The 16,981-nt window shown below is 46.2% G+C and overlaps 1 protein-coding gene across 1 annotated transcript in view; it reads right to left on the bottom strand.

Moving 5' to 3' along the window:
• Nucleotides 1-931: 931 nt before the first annotated feature.
• CLIC6 (chloride intracellular channel 6) overlaps nucleotides 932-16,981 on the bottom strand; it is a 34,074-nt gene continuing 18,024 nt past the window's right edge. The window contains exons 2-6 of the mRNA XM_075518237.1: nucleotides 7,339-7,448; nucleotides 6,767-6,892; nucleotides 5,467-5,573; nucleotides 4,290-4,471; nucleotides 932-2,864 (exon numbers count right to left, since the gene is read on the bottom strand). Of these exons, the coding sequence (XP_075374352.1) occupies nucleotides 2,703-2,864; nucleotides 4,290-4,471; nucleotides 5,467-5,573; nucleotides 6,767-6,892; nucleotides 7,339-7,448 (687 nt within the window). The 3' untranslated portion in view covers nucleotides 932-2,702. The remainder of the gene's footprint in view (nucleotides 2,865-4,289; nucleotides 4,472-5,466; nucleotides 5,574-6,766; nucleotides 6,893-7,338; nucleotides 7,449-16,981) is intronic.

Genomic DNA, 16,981 nt, shown 5'->3' with positions numbered 1-16,981 from the left:
CTGCTTCCCATGGTTCTGTTGTTTTCTTTATCAGGATGTTTTATGGCTCCCCTCCTGTTCCTCCTCATCTCTTTACCTTAGCTTGAGGCTTCAGTTTGTTCTTTGCCTTCTTGCTATCAGGTCCTTCGAATGAAATTACTTCTACAGTGCCCCGTAGCGATTAACCTATTCCTTTTTTTAAACCCTTGTTTTTCTGTCCTTCTAGTGCTTTCAGAAGCACATTTTCATTCATCTTCACCAACCTCAAGACTTGTGTTACAAATACTCTGTGCCAAAGAGCATTGCTCTCACCAACGTCCAGGCATGATTTGGAGATAGGTACTGTTCTCCACAACCAGCCACCTGTTTCCAGGAGGTAGAAAAGAGCCATATGGGTGTGAACCACATATTGCTACATGCTCTCAGGGCCAGAGAATAGCCCAGGCTGTCTGTTATTTATTGATGAGAAGCAGACATAACTGTATATATGGTGAGAAGTAAGAGAGGGCCAGGAGCAGGCTCATGCATTGGGATTGCTGCAAGAGCTGCCGAGCAGCGTGGACATTCCCTAGCTGCTTTGGATCATCCCACGTGGATCTCCCCGAGAACAAACAGTTACAAATGTGGCCGGCCCCAAACCAGCGTGGACGTGGGACAGTTTGTGCTAGGTGGCTCGGCATCAAGGATTACATCCTGGCCCTTTAGGTTTTTATTCAGAAGTAAGGGGCAGAGCCTCTATGTATTGCCCCCAAGACCTCACTGCAGGTCTGCGACATACGTTATTCCTCCAAAATCAAAGCTGGGTTAAATTTTGCCTCTTATTTCTTAAAATCCAGGCCACTGTTGCAATGCATCGTACCGGGAAATTACCGAGGAAATAAAGACAGAACACTGTTCAAATTACTTATGAATTTGTATATTTTCTATTTAAATTTGTAAGGCATATGAAAAGAGTATACAGATTTCATTTTTCATATTATATATATATATATGTATGTATTTGAAAATACAAAGAATACAAAGTAACAGTTAGTAATATGTGATGAGTGACTGCTCAGCTATCAACCCCAATACGAGAGTTGACAGTTGAGGGTGGGAGGGGAAAGGTATTGTGTCTGTTTTCTCTGAAGGCAAACTAAAACTGCATATTGAACAATGCTTACAAATAATTGTGAAGATAGACATTTGCATCAGAAATGTGTAGTGTGTAAGACAAAGACACCGCAGACACAATATATCTGACACCGACTATTACCGTTAAGTAATGCTTTGTTAGAAAGCAAGCGCGTTTTTGACATGGACAAGGACGAATGACTAGTCTATAACAGTCTTTTTGTGGATATAGGTGCTACAAAGGCTACTTTTAGCCATTTCCGCATCTATTTTGTACATACAGGCAAAATCCATCAGAAGGAAACTTCAGGTGACCCTATGACTAAAGCATTGCACCCTCTACTCCTATGTGCTTGCTGAGGGCCTGCTCAGCAGAAAGCAGCTGTGGGCATCACTTTTTATAGTCCATACATCTCTAATAGTGTGCTCCCTGATGCCAGGCTAGAGGGTGTTTCTCGCCAGTACTGGCTGCCTTGAACACAGACTCATGCAAGGCTGGAGGGGTTCATCTAATCCATCCCCTGCCTAAGGCAGGAGGTAGGTCTACGTTGTTCCTGATAGATACCTGTCTGATCAGCTGGAAAGCTCTCAGCAATGAAGTCCTAACAGCTGCCCTGGAAAAGCCGATATGCTGGAGCTCAACCAGGAAAAGTATAGAAGGACTATTTCTTTCTTAGAGCCTCCCCTCCTCTTTGCTTTCCAAAACCAAATGAGAGTCATGGAAGGATGACAAAGAGAGGTCCTACATCAGTAGGATCACCCATCTACATCACCCATTTCTTCTGTCTACAGTGACAACGAAGCCTCTCCCTCCTCCCTTGTCGAATATTTATTATCAGATAGTCCATAGGCCAGTGACAGCCTGTGTTCCTCTCTTTGGGAGCACCAGGAGGGAAGTTCGATGGGTTATGCAGCCCTGAGAGAGGAGAAGGCAGGAAATTTTATTTAGTCATGTTTAATTTCAAAGAAGACTCACGCAAGGTGAAAAGGAGTTGTTCTTCGTTGACCTGCCCTGCAGGTCTCTAGCACAGAGGAGAGGGCTTCTGGAAAGTCAGGTGTGGTCTCACCTACAGGCTGGCCTCTCTCCTGGGTTAACCAGGGTGCTGCACGGGCACCAGCTGCTGGCTTGCAGCCCTCCGAGGCCTGCAGAGAAGCAAATAGAAACCTTCCCGGTAACTGTGAAGTTTGGCAACAACTGCGAAACAGAGATCAGAGGCAGCAAAAATGATGGGTTAAATGTGTGTTAGAAACAGGGCTATTTCTTTGCAAAATTCAGCAATTTAGCATAAGTCACTAGTCTGTAAGATTGCTATAATTGCGTGACCTACACTGTTTCCCTAACTTCAACAAATGCTTTAATATTGACTGATGCCTTTAACTTGCAATGCACAACAGACATTCATGTGTGCAGACATCTGTACAGACACACAAACATATACATATATAATTTAAGAATGAGTAAATAATGCTATACAATCATTATAAAAGAAGGATTGGCCAATAGCAGAACTTAAAATTACACTGCAGAATGTATGCTGGCTTTTGTTTTTCCATCTTGGCTGGTGCCCGTCTAAATCTCAGAAGTAATAAAGAACGGAGGCATCTTCTGTTTACTTCATTCTCTTTGCAACATCCAAATATGCATACTCAATTTCTTGATCAGCAGGACAAGTGTTTGTAAATTCATCTCTTGCATATGCATTGTTCAAGTATCTTGAAATCCCTGTCATTTCAGGTGGAAAATCAAAATTCCTATATTTTTTTGCAACAACCTTTTATTAAAAGAGAAAAGAAAAATATCATTACACACATGATCTGAAAAAAAGCCCAAATCTACTCTTTATGCACATTTTTAATCTTCAATGTGTAAGTCTGTTGTTATATGCAACGTAGGGGGAAAGGAGAAGGAAAGACAAAAAAACCCCAGAAGACATGGGATGAAGAAAGCTAGCTAACAAGCTAACTCACTTAAAAGGATTTATTTGGTATAAATATTCTGCTAGAGCTATGCAGAGCTATGTGGACCGGTAGACCACATCTGGAAGAGATGCAGCTTAAAACAGCAAAGGAGCTAGCATAAACCAGAATTAACAGAATAATCTTACAGTAATAAACCGGCCCACACGTGGATACTTTCACTGAGACAGAAAGGGAAAACTTGAATTAAAATACTAAATTTCACATGGCTAGGGAAAACAACTATTGGCCAATACCTAATCCCTCCCTGTTGGCCAGCAAGGACGGTGTGACATTCATCTTCCATCATCCTTCAGACATTCACCTGACAGAAGGTGATTCTCCCTGTATTGGCTCTGCTGACCCTGCTACCTCGCGCGCTTCGCTGTGCCTGAGCTTTGCGCGGGCGTGGGAAAGGGCTCGTTCCCTTGCTGCTCTCTCTGGAATAGGTTCAACCAGGACATCTCTCGGGAAAGTTTTCACTTGTGGAGGTGTCAGAAAGCAATTCAACCCACTCTTCCTCTGACAAAATAGTAGTCAAAAAGGAAACTTTCTCAAGTGACCTTGTTTCTTTGAAAACCAATGAATTCCCAGTGTGGCCATTTCTCTTCCAGAGCCTGGTTGGCTCCAGAGTAGCCCAGGCACAGGCTGTGACAACACCCAGACATCTCGGTCACCAGGCCTGTTGGGTGTGTGCGGATGCTGCACAGCCCTGCAAGAAGAGGCTGGGAGCCTTGGCTGGAAGGCAGTGGGTGGTGGCCACCCTGCCAGTGTTATTGGTACTGGTGGTGATATTCAGCAAAGCAAGAGTTTTGGATTAAAGGTGGGACAGACAGGTTCGAATTTCAGCTTTTGCTGGCTCCTTGAATTGGCATGGACAAAATAATTTAACCTTACTGGTCCATGGCACTTTGCATACGAAATGCAAATGAAAACACTTCTCTACAGCACTGCATATAGCACTCATTTCATACTTGTGAGAGGCTTAGCAAGCGCAGTCACAGCCCAGATACGAAACCAGATGTTCTAGCTCCAGAGTCATCAATTTGAGCATCTGCCTAGCTGTGCTGTAATGAAATGGCCTTGTGCATTAGCATTCAGTGTCCCTACACAGCTACTGTGTGGCCTCAGAATAGATAAAGGATTCCTCTGCTTTTTAGGAAAGGACTTGAGCCTTCTTGAGCCTTGAGCCTTGAGCTGTGTTGCCCTTCTCCTCAGGAAGCTAAAAAGCAAAGGCAAACCTTGATTATATGGAGCTTTGGTAGGAGGTTGCAATCCGCTAAGGTGAGCTCATCTCCATCCAGGAATTTCCGGCTGGAAACAGTGATCTCCTCAGTGCTGTAAGCATCAATTTCATCAGGCAAGGGGCTATTTAAATAGTTGTCCAGCTTCCTCAGGGCTTTAAGCAAAGATTTTTCCAAATCTGGGTTAAGACAATAAAAAGGTCATTCAAGCCTGTACCAAGGTCTCTCTGACACCAAGCAGAAAGGAGACTCCTGCATCCTGTCTCCTGGCAGCAACCCAGCTCGCAGACACCCGGCCATGCCAACTCCTGCAATTCCTTTATCCTAAGCTTAAAACTTAATGCTGGGATAAGAGCTCTAAGGAGCTAAAGGGGGTTCTGAGAAAAACCAGACCAGAGCTGTGTTACCAGAATTGGCTCCTCAAATACCTCTGCGGGAGTGTGCTTTTGCAGAGTGGCCCAGCAGAGTGGCTCTGCCTTCACACTGACTCTCGCCTTGGGAGCCACGGGGCAAGTGCCTGCCCACAGGCAAGACAGCAAGGCTGGGAGCGATGACAGCAGGCCACCGGGATGCCGCTTCGGGGTGTACGCGAAACCAGCCCATGAGTCTTGTGCTTTGGGCTAAGTGCACGCGAGTGGGGTCAGGGCAGCAGGGGCTGGCAAGGGTTGGTGGGGCTTCTGTGGGCTGGTGGTGCCCGTGTGCCGCTGTGGAGAGGGGAGAAGGCAAGAGCAAAGGGAACAGGGCCAAGAGCTGGAGGAGAGAGATGAGTGAATGCATGGTGGTAGTGAGGGTCCTGCTCTAGAGAGATGTGCCATGGGGCTAAAGTCCTCATTATTTACAGATACGGAGGAGAAAGGTAAGGTCTCAGTTCAAGCGGGCTGTGCTTTTAGCAGAGCTGTGGGGAAGGTGCAGTGTTACGGGCTTGAGACCTGAAGAAACGAGGAGGAGCTGGAGTTGGTGCTCCCATGCTGACAGTGGTATCTGCGTAAACTAACTTCGGGAATCCACAAATAAGAGAGTGAATAGGCACAGATTTCCGTAGCCTTTACGCTCTGGAAACTGACTGTTTAACCTAAGCTGTAAATGGGGTCTCTCCGGCACAGTGTGCTAGAATTGTACAGCTCTAATTTCTCCCAGTAAGTACCAGGGCTGAGGAAAGGACTGCAGCACATACTTTCATTAGCATCTTTTCTTGGGTTCTTTATGAACGCAGAGAATTTTGCAAACACATCATTTCCTGCAGAGTTAGACTCGGGGTGCTTCGGCGCAAGCTTGGGATACCTGAGGAGTTAAAAGAAACAAAAATAAATTATACGACTAAGCCCTTATTTTCATCTCCACTAATTAATATGCATTATTTACACTGCAGCGTCACAATATATGGCCGCACAGGACTCTCGAAGGGAACTATCCTGAACTAAGGATCGCTGAGCAAGCGCAAATTTACACCACAGTTAAACCATGTGGACGACCTCCTTTGTCTGAGGGAGATGGGAAACGCCTCTTAACGCTGCAAACACTGCTCAGGCAGCCCAGTGCCTCTCCCGGGCCTCCTCCACTGGAGGTGAGGCTGTGTGGAGCGTGGCTCCGACCACGAGGAAGAGAGGAGGGAAAGCCCCTACTCGCAGTAGCTGCTGCTCCTCCCAGCCTCCTCGCCTGGCCCGCTTGTGCATGAGCAAGCTCAGAGCGGCCGGTCCAGCCGCTGTTGTTGCCAGGGGCAGACAGGAAGGGAAAAGTGGAGGGGAGCAGCTGCTTGCCTAGCTGAAGTCAAGTTTGGCTGCTTGAGAAGGGAGCGCTGCGGAGGGGGCTGCTGTCCCACGGAGAGAAGGTGCGTGGGTGGGGGACACGATGCTGCTGATGGTGGGGCAGCGGGGCTTGGGGAGGGGTGGGAAGAGCTGCTGGGGTGGGGAAGGACAAGTCGAAACCCAGGCCCCGCTGTGTGCTAAGATGGGCCCACCCAGCCACTCAAAATGAGCCCCAGCACGTCTGCCGTGTGGGAGGCTTTCGCTGCCCTTTTCTTCCAACTACCTGCTCCCAGTAAGCAGAATTATTTGGGTAGCGTGAAAGGGAAACCTCAAACAAACACAAGCGGAGGAAAAGAGGTCAGGTTTCTGCAGCGGCAGACAGGTTTCTGCACACGCTTGCTGCAGAGGGGGGGATTTCATGCCTCGGCAATGACCGCAGCGGCACAGCGGTGAACGCGGGGCAAAGGCGAGGGCGGCGGCAGGAGCGCGGCCGGCGGCTGGGGCCACCCTGGGGCCACCCCCTGCATGGGGCCAGGCTTCAGCACTGGCTCACTCCGAAGTCACCCCTCCCGGAAAGCTCTGCCACGGCAGCCAGACCAGCCCCGCCTTGAGCATCGCAGTTATAGAACGTGCAGCTCATCGAGGGCCTGACCCGCTGAAACCGAGGGGTTTGGTCACTGACCGCCATCGAGGGCCACGAGGGGCTAAAAGCGGCCAGAAGGACAGTACCGGGGCGGCGCTAGCTTTTCTTCCAAGAACTCCTCGATCTTATTGACATCGGTTTTCACTTCGCCGTCAAATGTCATGAAGGGGGGGTTTGTTCCCGGGGCGAGGTTCTGCAGGTCCGCAGGCTTTCTGATGGGAGGAAAGAGATGGGGTTAATCACAACAGGAACCACATTTGCAATTTCTACAGTTAATTGCAACGAGCTGTTTCACCTTTAAAATAGCAGGCTACTCTACGTCTTTCTTACAAAATAAAACTTGGCCAGCTGCCTCACACCAGCAGTGTGAGAATTCGCTAGCCCCTATCTGAATGTGCTCTGAAATGCTTAAAAAAACCCCCAAACCTTCTGTCTTATGTTTCAGAGACCTACTGCAAAACAGATTAAAATCTCAAATGCTTCGAAGGAGTTAGTCCACTTTATACTAGTGAACTCTAAAGAGGAATCAGGCATCCAGACCGTTAGCGCAATGCCAAGCCACGGTGTGCATTTCAAATCTATCAGAAGAGAGTCACCCTTTAAAATCACCATTTTCGAAAAGTTGTTCTGAAAATAAGAACTCCGGTTACAATCTCACCTTTTCAAATCCACGGTTGTGACATTAAATATGACACCTTTTAGCCACAGAATCATAAAGAGACGCTGAGAGAACGGGCAATTTCCAATACTTTCCCCATCACTGCCAGCCTACAATTAAAAAAAAAAAAAGGTGAAGGTGTACATACTTCTGTGATGATAGCAAATTTTGAAAGCAGATGCAGTAGGAAAGCAGAAAACCCAGATCTGCTATGAGTACATATAGCATGTTATCTCTACTAATACATATCTTCATGCAAAGTTTCTTTATATCCTTCTCCAAACATGCACATAGATATGATGAAGAATCCTGTCATCTTGGAGATGTAGTTTTTCATTAAAATGCATAATGAATACTGCCATAAGTTAGAAAACAAACTTGAAAACACAGCAGTCCTTCCAAAGGAAATAGTCTCCACCTCATTTGTCTAGATGAACATAAATCTACCTAAGTCACTGCAAGATTAAAACAAGTTTAAATCAGTTTATGATCACAGGAAACAAGCAGAGAAAGATTTACCAGCATAAATTAAGATGTAACATCTAAAGCACTTGAGGGAAAAACAGAATAAATCAAATAATTAAGAGTTTCAAGCTAGACAAATGTGGGGCCCCCAGAGAAGGAGGGAAATTAGGCAGTAGCCTTGCTGCAGCTGAACACACCCTTCTCTGCACTTTGCTGAACTGAGGACTAATGATGCCCAGGTGCCGCGTCCCCCTGGCTAATCCCTCCTCGTTATAGACCCAGGGCTCCCGCTTTCAAGACTTAAGCGTGGCTGTATCCAAGTCCCATAACCTCTCTTCCTCTGTGCCCCTGTAATGGTGGTCTTCTGGTTTTGACTAAACGAATCACCAGGTGTTACTGGAAAGCACAAGAGGTGCAACTCACCGTACACGTCACCATAGAAGTGTTGCTCTCATGTACTTTGTATTGCATTTTGCTAAGAGGCTTTGTTAAAATGAGGCGAAGTCTCGCGTAGTCGCTACTGGTTAAGTTAGGCTTCACGTGACATTGTTAGAAGAGAGCAGAGGTCTAATTTTTAAGCCCTCCATATGATTCTCCTAAAGTGCAGTTTTAAGACAAGATTAAATGTAAAGGCACAGAAGTAAAAAACGAGGTGTATCATTTACTTAGTTAATAGGTTAGTTCCTTAAGGTTTGCAGACCTTATAACCAAACAACACACATTAATGAAACCAGTTCTGCTTGCTCTTTCACCTTCCTCAACGCTATCGAATCAATCTCAAATACAGTAAAAAGTTCTCCATAAACAAACATTGCTGTTGGACAGCTTTACACTGCTCACCTTCACAAAGAGCTCTATGTCTGGAAACGAGCGCCTGGGCTGGAGCAGGCAGGTTTCTGCCATGGAGCTTGAGGGACGCAGGAAGAGGGACGCTCCTGCAGCTTCATAAACCGTCTTATTCTCCGTATCAACTAGAAGGATTCTCCTCTGATAACTCCGCTGCTTTCTGCCTCTGGTACTGCAGCAACCACTGGCTTTCTCGGTAATGAAAACCAGAATAGCCTATTGCCTTAAACACTGCCAGGGTATGAAAACTTTTAGAAATGCTAAAACACATGCTGGACCGCTGTGTTGGAAAAGACTTGTTTCGTAGGTGGCAAAAATGAAAACTGGTCAAAAGCTACTATTGTATTTTTCCTCCTACTCGCAGCACTGCTTTCCAGCACTGTACAGTTTACAGCAACGGGAAGACAGAAAACTACTGTGTATTTCATAAGGCCAGGACTACAAATGCTGCTAGCACGTGCTTAAAACAGAGCTAAATACACGGCACCACCATTTTGCCTCATCCTGCCTCTTATGTCATGTTTTACCCGCTCCACGAGGAAAAAAGGGGGTGAAGGGCGTTGCTGTGTCCCCTCGGCGTTAGCAATGGGTACCCCACGCTCTCTCAGTGCTGGCTGCACTGAGGGGAGAAGCAGCAGTCAGGGGATGTTGTGTGGGAGGTGCCGTGTCCGGAGGAGGCAGGCAGATAGGTCTGGCGAGGGGCTGGCTCCCGCCGGCTCCTCTCCAGTTGCCCCCCACTCTCTGCCACAGCCCGGTCCCAGCCCGCTGCCCTCGCACAAGCTGTGCCACCAGCAGCCAGCCGGGCTCTCAGGGAAGCCCCTTCAGCAGGACACGGAGGGGACAGCAGCCCAACCTGGTACCAGCCTGTGCTCTGGTGTCTTAAACAAACAGTTTATTACAGAGGAATTTAAACCATCAACCTAAGTCAGTGAAGAAATAATCTTACAGTAACAGATTGCTACGGTCTGGGGCAAGGACAAGCGTCCAGAAAAAACAGTTCCTACAACTGATTCGATACGTTCATTCGGCTTTTGACAGGAAAAAATAAGTTATCGCAGCAGGGTTCATGTACCGTTCAGAAAACTTTGCAGATAGCCCTGCGGTCACGAACAGCTATGTGATCAAGTGTGACAGCAGGGTGAACTTTTCCTGATCAATTACTATCTTCCGATGGCCATTAAATACTAACATTTTGGCTCCCTCTGACTTTTACTGCTGGAGCTAAGGAAACACGGTAGTTGCTTCGTTTTGTCCCACATCACCTTGGTGACAGTAAATTTCAGGGAGCCGGACGCAGCAGCCCCAGCCTGCTCTTCTGGGGAAATGTCCATAGGCCGAGTCAGAGACCCAGGTCAGGACAGATGCGTTACCGTGACAAACACAGGCGCGAAGCAGGCGCCGAGTCCCAATTTGTCCTTAACTGGAATGAGAAATAGGCGACCAGGAAGGTGAAGGACTGGCAGCCTTGCAGATGTTACAGGAGCAACCTCCTGTCTTGTTTCTAAAGTGCAAACTTTTTAATGTCCATACCTACTTGGGAGGAAAATTTACTACAGCACTACCGATTTTCTATTCTGCAATGGATAAAATAGCAAACCGCCAATCTCTCGGCCTTTTACCTTCACGCCTCTCAGCCTGCTAGCAACCTATCACAAAAAAAAAAAATCATTTGAACACTGAGGAATTGAGTAAAACAGAGGATTAAGCATCACTGATTACAGCAACGCTCTGCCAACTCTAACCACTGGGATGATTGTTTACTTGGTACTTTTTGACTGCTTCTATGGGCTACTCCTGATGGTGTTAAACATGCTGATGAAGTCCAAAAGGCATCTGACCTTCACATACAGTGGTGTCTCCCCTCCCATGCGGCCTACAAGGGACGTCAATAGTGTACTGCTATCTTAGCTGCATTCTGTGCAATGCAGGTACCATGGTCTCTAGTGAAGTGCTGCAGTGTTTGCCCAGCTTTGCTGTCTCCGGTGGTTATGGAAAGCACTTTGCTTTTACAGCAGAAAATAAATTCACAGGAACTAGGATGCTTCTCCATTTCTGATGTGGCCGTGGTCCTTCTCACAGGCTGAGGAAATCTTCTGAGCAGTTTCCTTATGAAATCATTGCTGCACTTTATTAATATAAATCTATACTAAAAGCCCATGCTACCCAGGCTGTGTAGTACATCCCGACATCTAAGGCAGGGCCATGGCCTCTAAGGTTGCTGTGCCTGGACTGAGAACAACAGGCAGATCTTTGGGAGTTACTCAGTCAAAAGCCTCGGCTGCTGAGGCCCTACAGTAAAGGAGCCAGCAGCCGCTCAGGTAGGGACAACTGGTGAGCCACATGGAGCTTTAGGAAGCTGAAAGCCAGTTAGTCCTCAGGAGCTTGAGCTCTGGGTGGGAGGTGAAGGGAGGACAAATCTCTAGACTAGCTATGCCAGGGCTCGTGGTAGATACCTCTAGGTTTCCTTCAGTTCTGCAGAGCTGGAGGCAAATTACAGTAGCCTGCACAAGAGCACAAGCAGTTATTAAACCTTTCCCTACCGTAACAGTGACCAGCAGACTGAAGTGACTGCAAGACCTTGAACACCAAATCCGATTCAGAACTTGACATGGTTTGACCTGGCAGCTCAAAGATGCTACAGTTTCCTATAACCTTCGCTGAAAGCCCAGAATGTGGATATTTTGGCCTGCTGTGGAAAACAGGGTGAATACAGCTAGCTAAAATGCCTTCAGATACGTCAACTTGCATTTTGACTTACAGGAGACAACTCTTTTCTCCTAACTCAGCTCACCTAATCCAGGAAGCTACAATTCCTCCTGGCCATAAAAGCATCAGTTACACATGCCAAAGGTGTTTGTTCAAGTTTCCAAACAGAGAGTCTGCCATGAGGACACCAGCCACTCAAAAATCACGAGCTGGGACACTGAAATAGCTTTACAGCTGTGTATCGAGCAACACGGCAATAGCTGAACTGTGCCATCATCGTACGATAATGTACCTTCCAACAAAGCAAGGGTGGCCTTTTTACAGAATTGAGACTGTCAACAACTTACCTTGCAGGGACTCGATGCAGCAGTGAGAGAACCAGAAAAGACCTGCCTCTCCCTTACTGATACCCCCAGGAAGATAGCGCAGCTAGGGGCATTGCAGCCGGGGGGCAAAACTCCCTGCGTTTTTCTCCACAACACCACTCAGGGATGTGTAACTTTGAGCTGTGCTTGGTACACACGCAGAATTTAATGACGCTTCCTCACTGTTGTGCTTAGTGATGATGCAGGGTGAAATCTTAACTCCGGTGAAGTCAGACGGAGTCTCCTGCTGTTGATTCAATGGTGGATTGTGTTTCCAGACTGGTTATAATCTTAATAACCAGGCAAATGCTGCTGTAATTGTAGGTAATGCTGCAAGTTGGCCTCCACCTGCAATTGTTGTGACATTCTCTTAACATCCAGATCTTGTGGGTGAAGTGGGCCAAATCCCCAAAACATAAAGCTGGCTTTTATGCTCTTCTGCTGCTTAAATAGATGGCTAACCACTGTCTCGAATAAGTGGCATTTATGTTTTAATTGTGATTGGTCAGGAGGTCAATATGCTTTTTCTAGTAATACTGGGATTTAATGAGTTCATTAATCAAACAATTAAGACAGCCGTTGCTGCAGAGGAGAAAAAGGTCAGGCCGTGCATAGAAACTGTCATTCAGAGCCTTCAGAGCCCTAGGCAGCAATCGTATATTGTGACAGTATCGACTTATGACAGCTCTCCGTAATCATGTGCCATTACTTAATGGGATTATTAGCCTGCACTCCCTGTTTTCATTCATTTTTCACTGTTCCACTTTCTCTTCGGTCTTTTTTGTTGTTGTCGTTCTGGGTCTTACTCAAAGATGCCAGGAAAGGGAAAAGCTCTCCACACCCTTCTTTCCACTACTGCTTAAGCTCACGGGTAGGAGCACCGCCGTGCCTTAGGCTAACTTCACTAGGCAGGAAGACCTTATGCACAAGATATTAAAGAGGTTCCCAAAAGAATTATATTCAGTTTCTGGAGCTGCTGCTGCCACCTTGATTCAGCAGCTCTGCTTTTCTGAGTGGCCTTGAAGAGGTCGCTTGCCTCCACATCCTCATCCATAGCAAGAGGATAATTGTAGTGACTTTACCCAGGAGTCACACACTGCATGTCATTCTTAAACCAGTAGTCTGGGCCCTCCCTGAGCTGGAGTTGCTCTGCCCCTGGAGCTCTTGTAAGGATTTGTTTTGTAACCACTTCTGTCCAAACACCTCGGGAACCACGTTTTGGAAGGTTCTTCTATTGACCTCAAATGTTCTGTGCCTTCAAAATCGTGATGAGTGGAATTTGTTTTTCCTGGACTTTTTGTTTGCTTTTGAAGGTTAAGCACGGAAGAAACAGTTCAGAAGGAGCAGAGAAGACTTTTTTATTTGTTTTCATATAATTATATAATCCCTTTGAAGCTACAATAAAAAGGAGAACAAGGAGCATAACTTTTTTTTTTTTTTTTTTCCAAAAGCTGAACTCCATGAGGGAGTGGAGTTCTTCGACACGAGGGAGCTAAGTTACCTCCTTTGCCGTATTTATGCTGGCTGAGGCAGGTTTATCCAGCAAGTGGAGCAGAACCGCTGCCTACTGGGAGACAACGAACCGTCCAGCTGGGACCAGCATCGTGGATCTGCCCCTGCCTGTTCTGCTGAGCTAGCTGTCTCAGGCTGAACTGGAACTTTCCTCCAAGTTTCCTTATTCGCTCCCCAGCTACCGGGCAGTTTTTGCGTGCTCTTCCTTCTCATACCACACCAACAACTCCCCTCTCCTTTTTCACAACGCATTTGATCTCCTGTCAAAGAACGGGAACCACAGCACCCAGCTCAAAACTACTGCCTGAAAAACTACAAGGAGTTCACAAGCTTGGGCCGCCTGTGGGAAGCAACTTTAAGGCTGGGTGCGACTTTCAAGACCAACAGCTATTTTGCTTTAATTCCTTCTACAGACTCATTTGTTCTGCACTGGCATGGATTAACTGAGCCCACTGCATTCCTAGCACCGACTCTTGCCCTGAACTAAGCCCTGCAACGCCAGCCTGACTGCCGTAGCTGCTACGAGTAGCTACCACTGGCTCTGCACACGTAGCGGCAATGCAAGAAAGGCCCCCGTGGTAGACAGCTCTGCTTCCTGCCCTGCTGCACCACTGAGACCAGCCATTGAACTTGGCTGCACGACGGCCAAGGAGAAAGGGGAGGGGAGCTCCCAGTGCCTCCCCTCTCCGCCTCACCCCTGAGAGGAAATCCCACTGCCCTCTGGTTTACCATGAAGTGCCCAAGCCCTTTTTTTATGAGCATTTTTTTAAGATCACAGGCAGAAAGACAGAGGGAAGCGGTATGACTGCACTCCCATACTCCCACTAGCGCAAAGACCTCCTTCAGCCTTGGCAACAGGTTCTGAGAAGCACAGGGGTTTGACTGCAGCTACCCTAGAAAATGTCTATTTTCTAGACATAACCATGTTCTGTTAGTATGCTGTGACAGATATACTGTTTTAATTTTAAAAAAAAAAGCATCTACTCCTTGAAGACACAAAGCGTGTTTTACATTCTTGATACCTGCTACAGTATTCATGCAGGTTCCTGTAGTATCACATCACTGAAAAAAAACAAAATTGGCAATATTACTTCTGTTATGAATGCAATAAAAATAGAGTTACAAGTCATTTGGGTTCACTGAAGGCAACTGTAATGCACTTAATAACATAGGATATTCTGTGCAAGGCACAGAAGCACCACAGGCATGTCATTTGGGTCAGATCATGTTCAAACCAAAGCTTTTTGCAAGGAAGAGACAGATTACCTGGAATTTTCTCTATCTAAGCACTGTGTTCATTTTGCGGCCTAGGGCATGCACACCCAAATGCTGAATTTTAGAGAACTCTTCTGATGCCACCTACTGGGCTTGAAATGGAAATCTTGACTTCTGCTCTTGGAGCGATGAGCAGCGGCAGCCTCAGACGTTAGCACATCTCATCGTGAGAGGTTCTGCCGCAGAGCCACCCCCGCAGCAAGGTGCCTTGCTTTTTGCTAATAGCACTCTTGAGAGTACTTGAGATACTGAAATTGTACTTCCAGGCTAAGTTTTAAGATAAAGCACCTGTAATTTAAAATGTATTTTAATAGACAAAGTAAAAATGTTGCCACTTATTATTGCAATACTTTTAAACAGTCATGTAGCTCTGCCTATCTGCTAATATCCAACACTTAAAACCGGTATTTCCAGCTGCTGTTTAATTTATTAGCCAAATAGCAGAAATATTCGTATTTAAAATGTGGCTGGTAGTTGAAATTCCTGCACATAAATCATATTTTTGGTACTTGCCAGGGTAAACTCCTACCATGTGTGACATCCGCAATAGTGAAGTTCAATGAGAAAGCTGTGTTAAACAGCAATTGGACACTCCTTCAGGTAAAAAAAAATAATTTTCCCTTCCCTTTCTCTCTTTTTTAAGAGCAAAACAAGCACCTTGATACTGAAAGTGTGCCATAAGGATTTTTGTTTTAAAAAGAAATGTATCTTATTTTATATTTAGAAATATTAATAACATCTATCTTTTATCTTGAACAGTATTATAGGGTTCAGAGAACACCAAACATACTTAAAGGATTACAACTTTGAACACGCAAGTTCAATAACACACTTTTTGTCCTAAACCCTAATTAAGCTTTCAGGTTAAGGAGGCAACAGTAAATGTAACTACAAGCATTCTGCTAAAAATAGCTTCTTTCTCTTTCTAAGGTACTAAGACAAAAAAGCATGCAGGGGAAGGAGGGAGCAAGTATACTGAAATGTTTTCTCTAAAGAATGAAGGGGTGGTTTGACTTTCACCATCCTCTCCTACGATGCCACTTGTAAGGCCCCTTTTTCCTGCTGAAGCTGGAAGTCTGCCCCTGCTGACTCAAATGCAACTGGGGACAAACCCTGAGCGCTCTCCTTCCAATGCAAACAGCTTCTAGTAGTTGAGTAGCCGAGTCTTTGATCAGAAGAGTGTCCGTGTTGAACTCCACCCCTGTAGGAAGCGCGGCCCTTTTCCACCTGAGCGGGAATTATGCCCTTCTCTACCCACTGCCCCCTACATAAGAAGGACCAAGTTAGGGCTGCAAAGACTATCACAGCTGCAGCCTTCAGCTATATCATAGACAAGTTCTCACTCTACACATCCCTCCTCGAGCATGTGTTTGGGTGGTTCAAGATACGGTCTCAGCAGTGAGATCATTCAAAGCAAGACTGAAAGGATCCCCATGACCACCCATCCAAACTAAGCCATGCTAACGTGTTGCAATGGATCTTACAGGGCACGCAAAATTAGTAATCTGGACACTCGGCTGAAAAATGGACCCTGGGGCCTCTGGATGTCTTCCACTTTCTCCCCTTTCTCCTACCTCTCTTTCAAGTCACAACCAGTCAATGCATTTAGGTATGCCTGTAACTTTTAAACAAGCAAATACCACCAACTGCAAATAGAAGGACAGGTCCTTCAGGTTTTGTATCTGCTATATATCCTCTTGAATGACAACCTGAAATGCAGCTAGTTACATTGGCTCAAGAAGATTTAATTTTGTCATCAGAATAAAGCAGACTTTCATTATAAGTCCTGTGCACTCAGCAGGAGAGAGAAATAACAAAAGTAGAGCATCAGTTGACTTTACATCTCAATGATCCAGTCTGCAAACTGAGATTCTTTGGGAAGAGTGGGTGTGAAAAAGGGTAGGTACCCAGATTAGCAAGCTGCACAAAACCTGAAGACGGATGCAGGCAGAACTGCAGGAAAGAAACCTGGAGGAGGAACCAACAACTCAATTTGTGTGCACTTGGCTTGACCGTGACCTGCTACTACCCTGGAGGGGAAGAGCCTGGTTTTGTAACAGAAACATGAAGCCCTCTCCATCTAGGTCAATGGATGCCATGTGCTACAAGGAGAGGCAGCAGTGCAGAGAGTCCCACTGCAGAGAACAGAATGTGATTAACCAAAAAAGCACATGACTTCTGGAGCACCAGGGTAGCTGGAAGTGGTTCAAATCACTGGGTATGCTGGCTTTCCTGTTCTCTTCCTCCCCCTCACAAAAATGGAAATGCGCACTGGTCCAGGAGGGAGCCTTGGAGGTCCTGTCTGGCATTTCAGCAAAACATAAGGGCAAGTTTCAGTCAGAGAGATGCCGGAGAATTATCTAATGATAACCACCAGACCTGCAGATGGAGCCTGCAACCCAGGAGGCAGGAACAGCGGCAGCACCACCAGTGCTTTTTGGAACAGATTGAATACCCCACAAACTGATAACCCT

Source organism: Mycteria americana, chromosome 1, assembly GCF_035582795.1.
Source record: "Mycteria americana isolate JAX WOST 10 ecotype Jacksonville Zoo and Gardens chromosome 1, USCA_MyAme_1.0, whole genome shotgun sequence".
Lineage (NCBI taxonomy): Eukaryota > Metazoa > Chordata > Aves > Ciconiiformes > Ciconiidae > Mycteria > Mycteria americana.
This window is presented reverse-complemented; position numbering and strand designations above follow the sequence as displayed.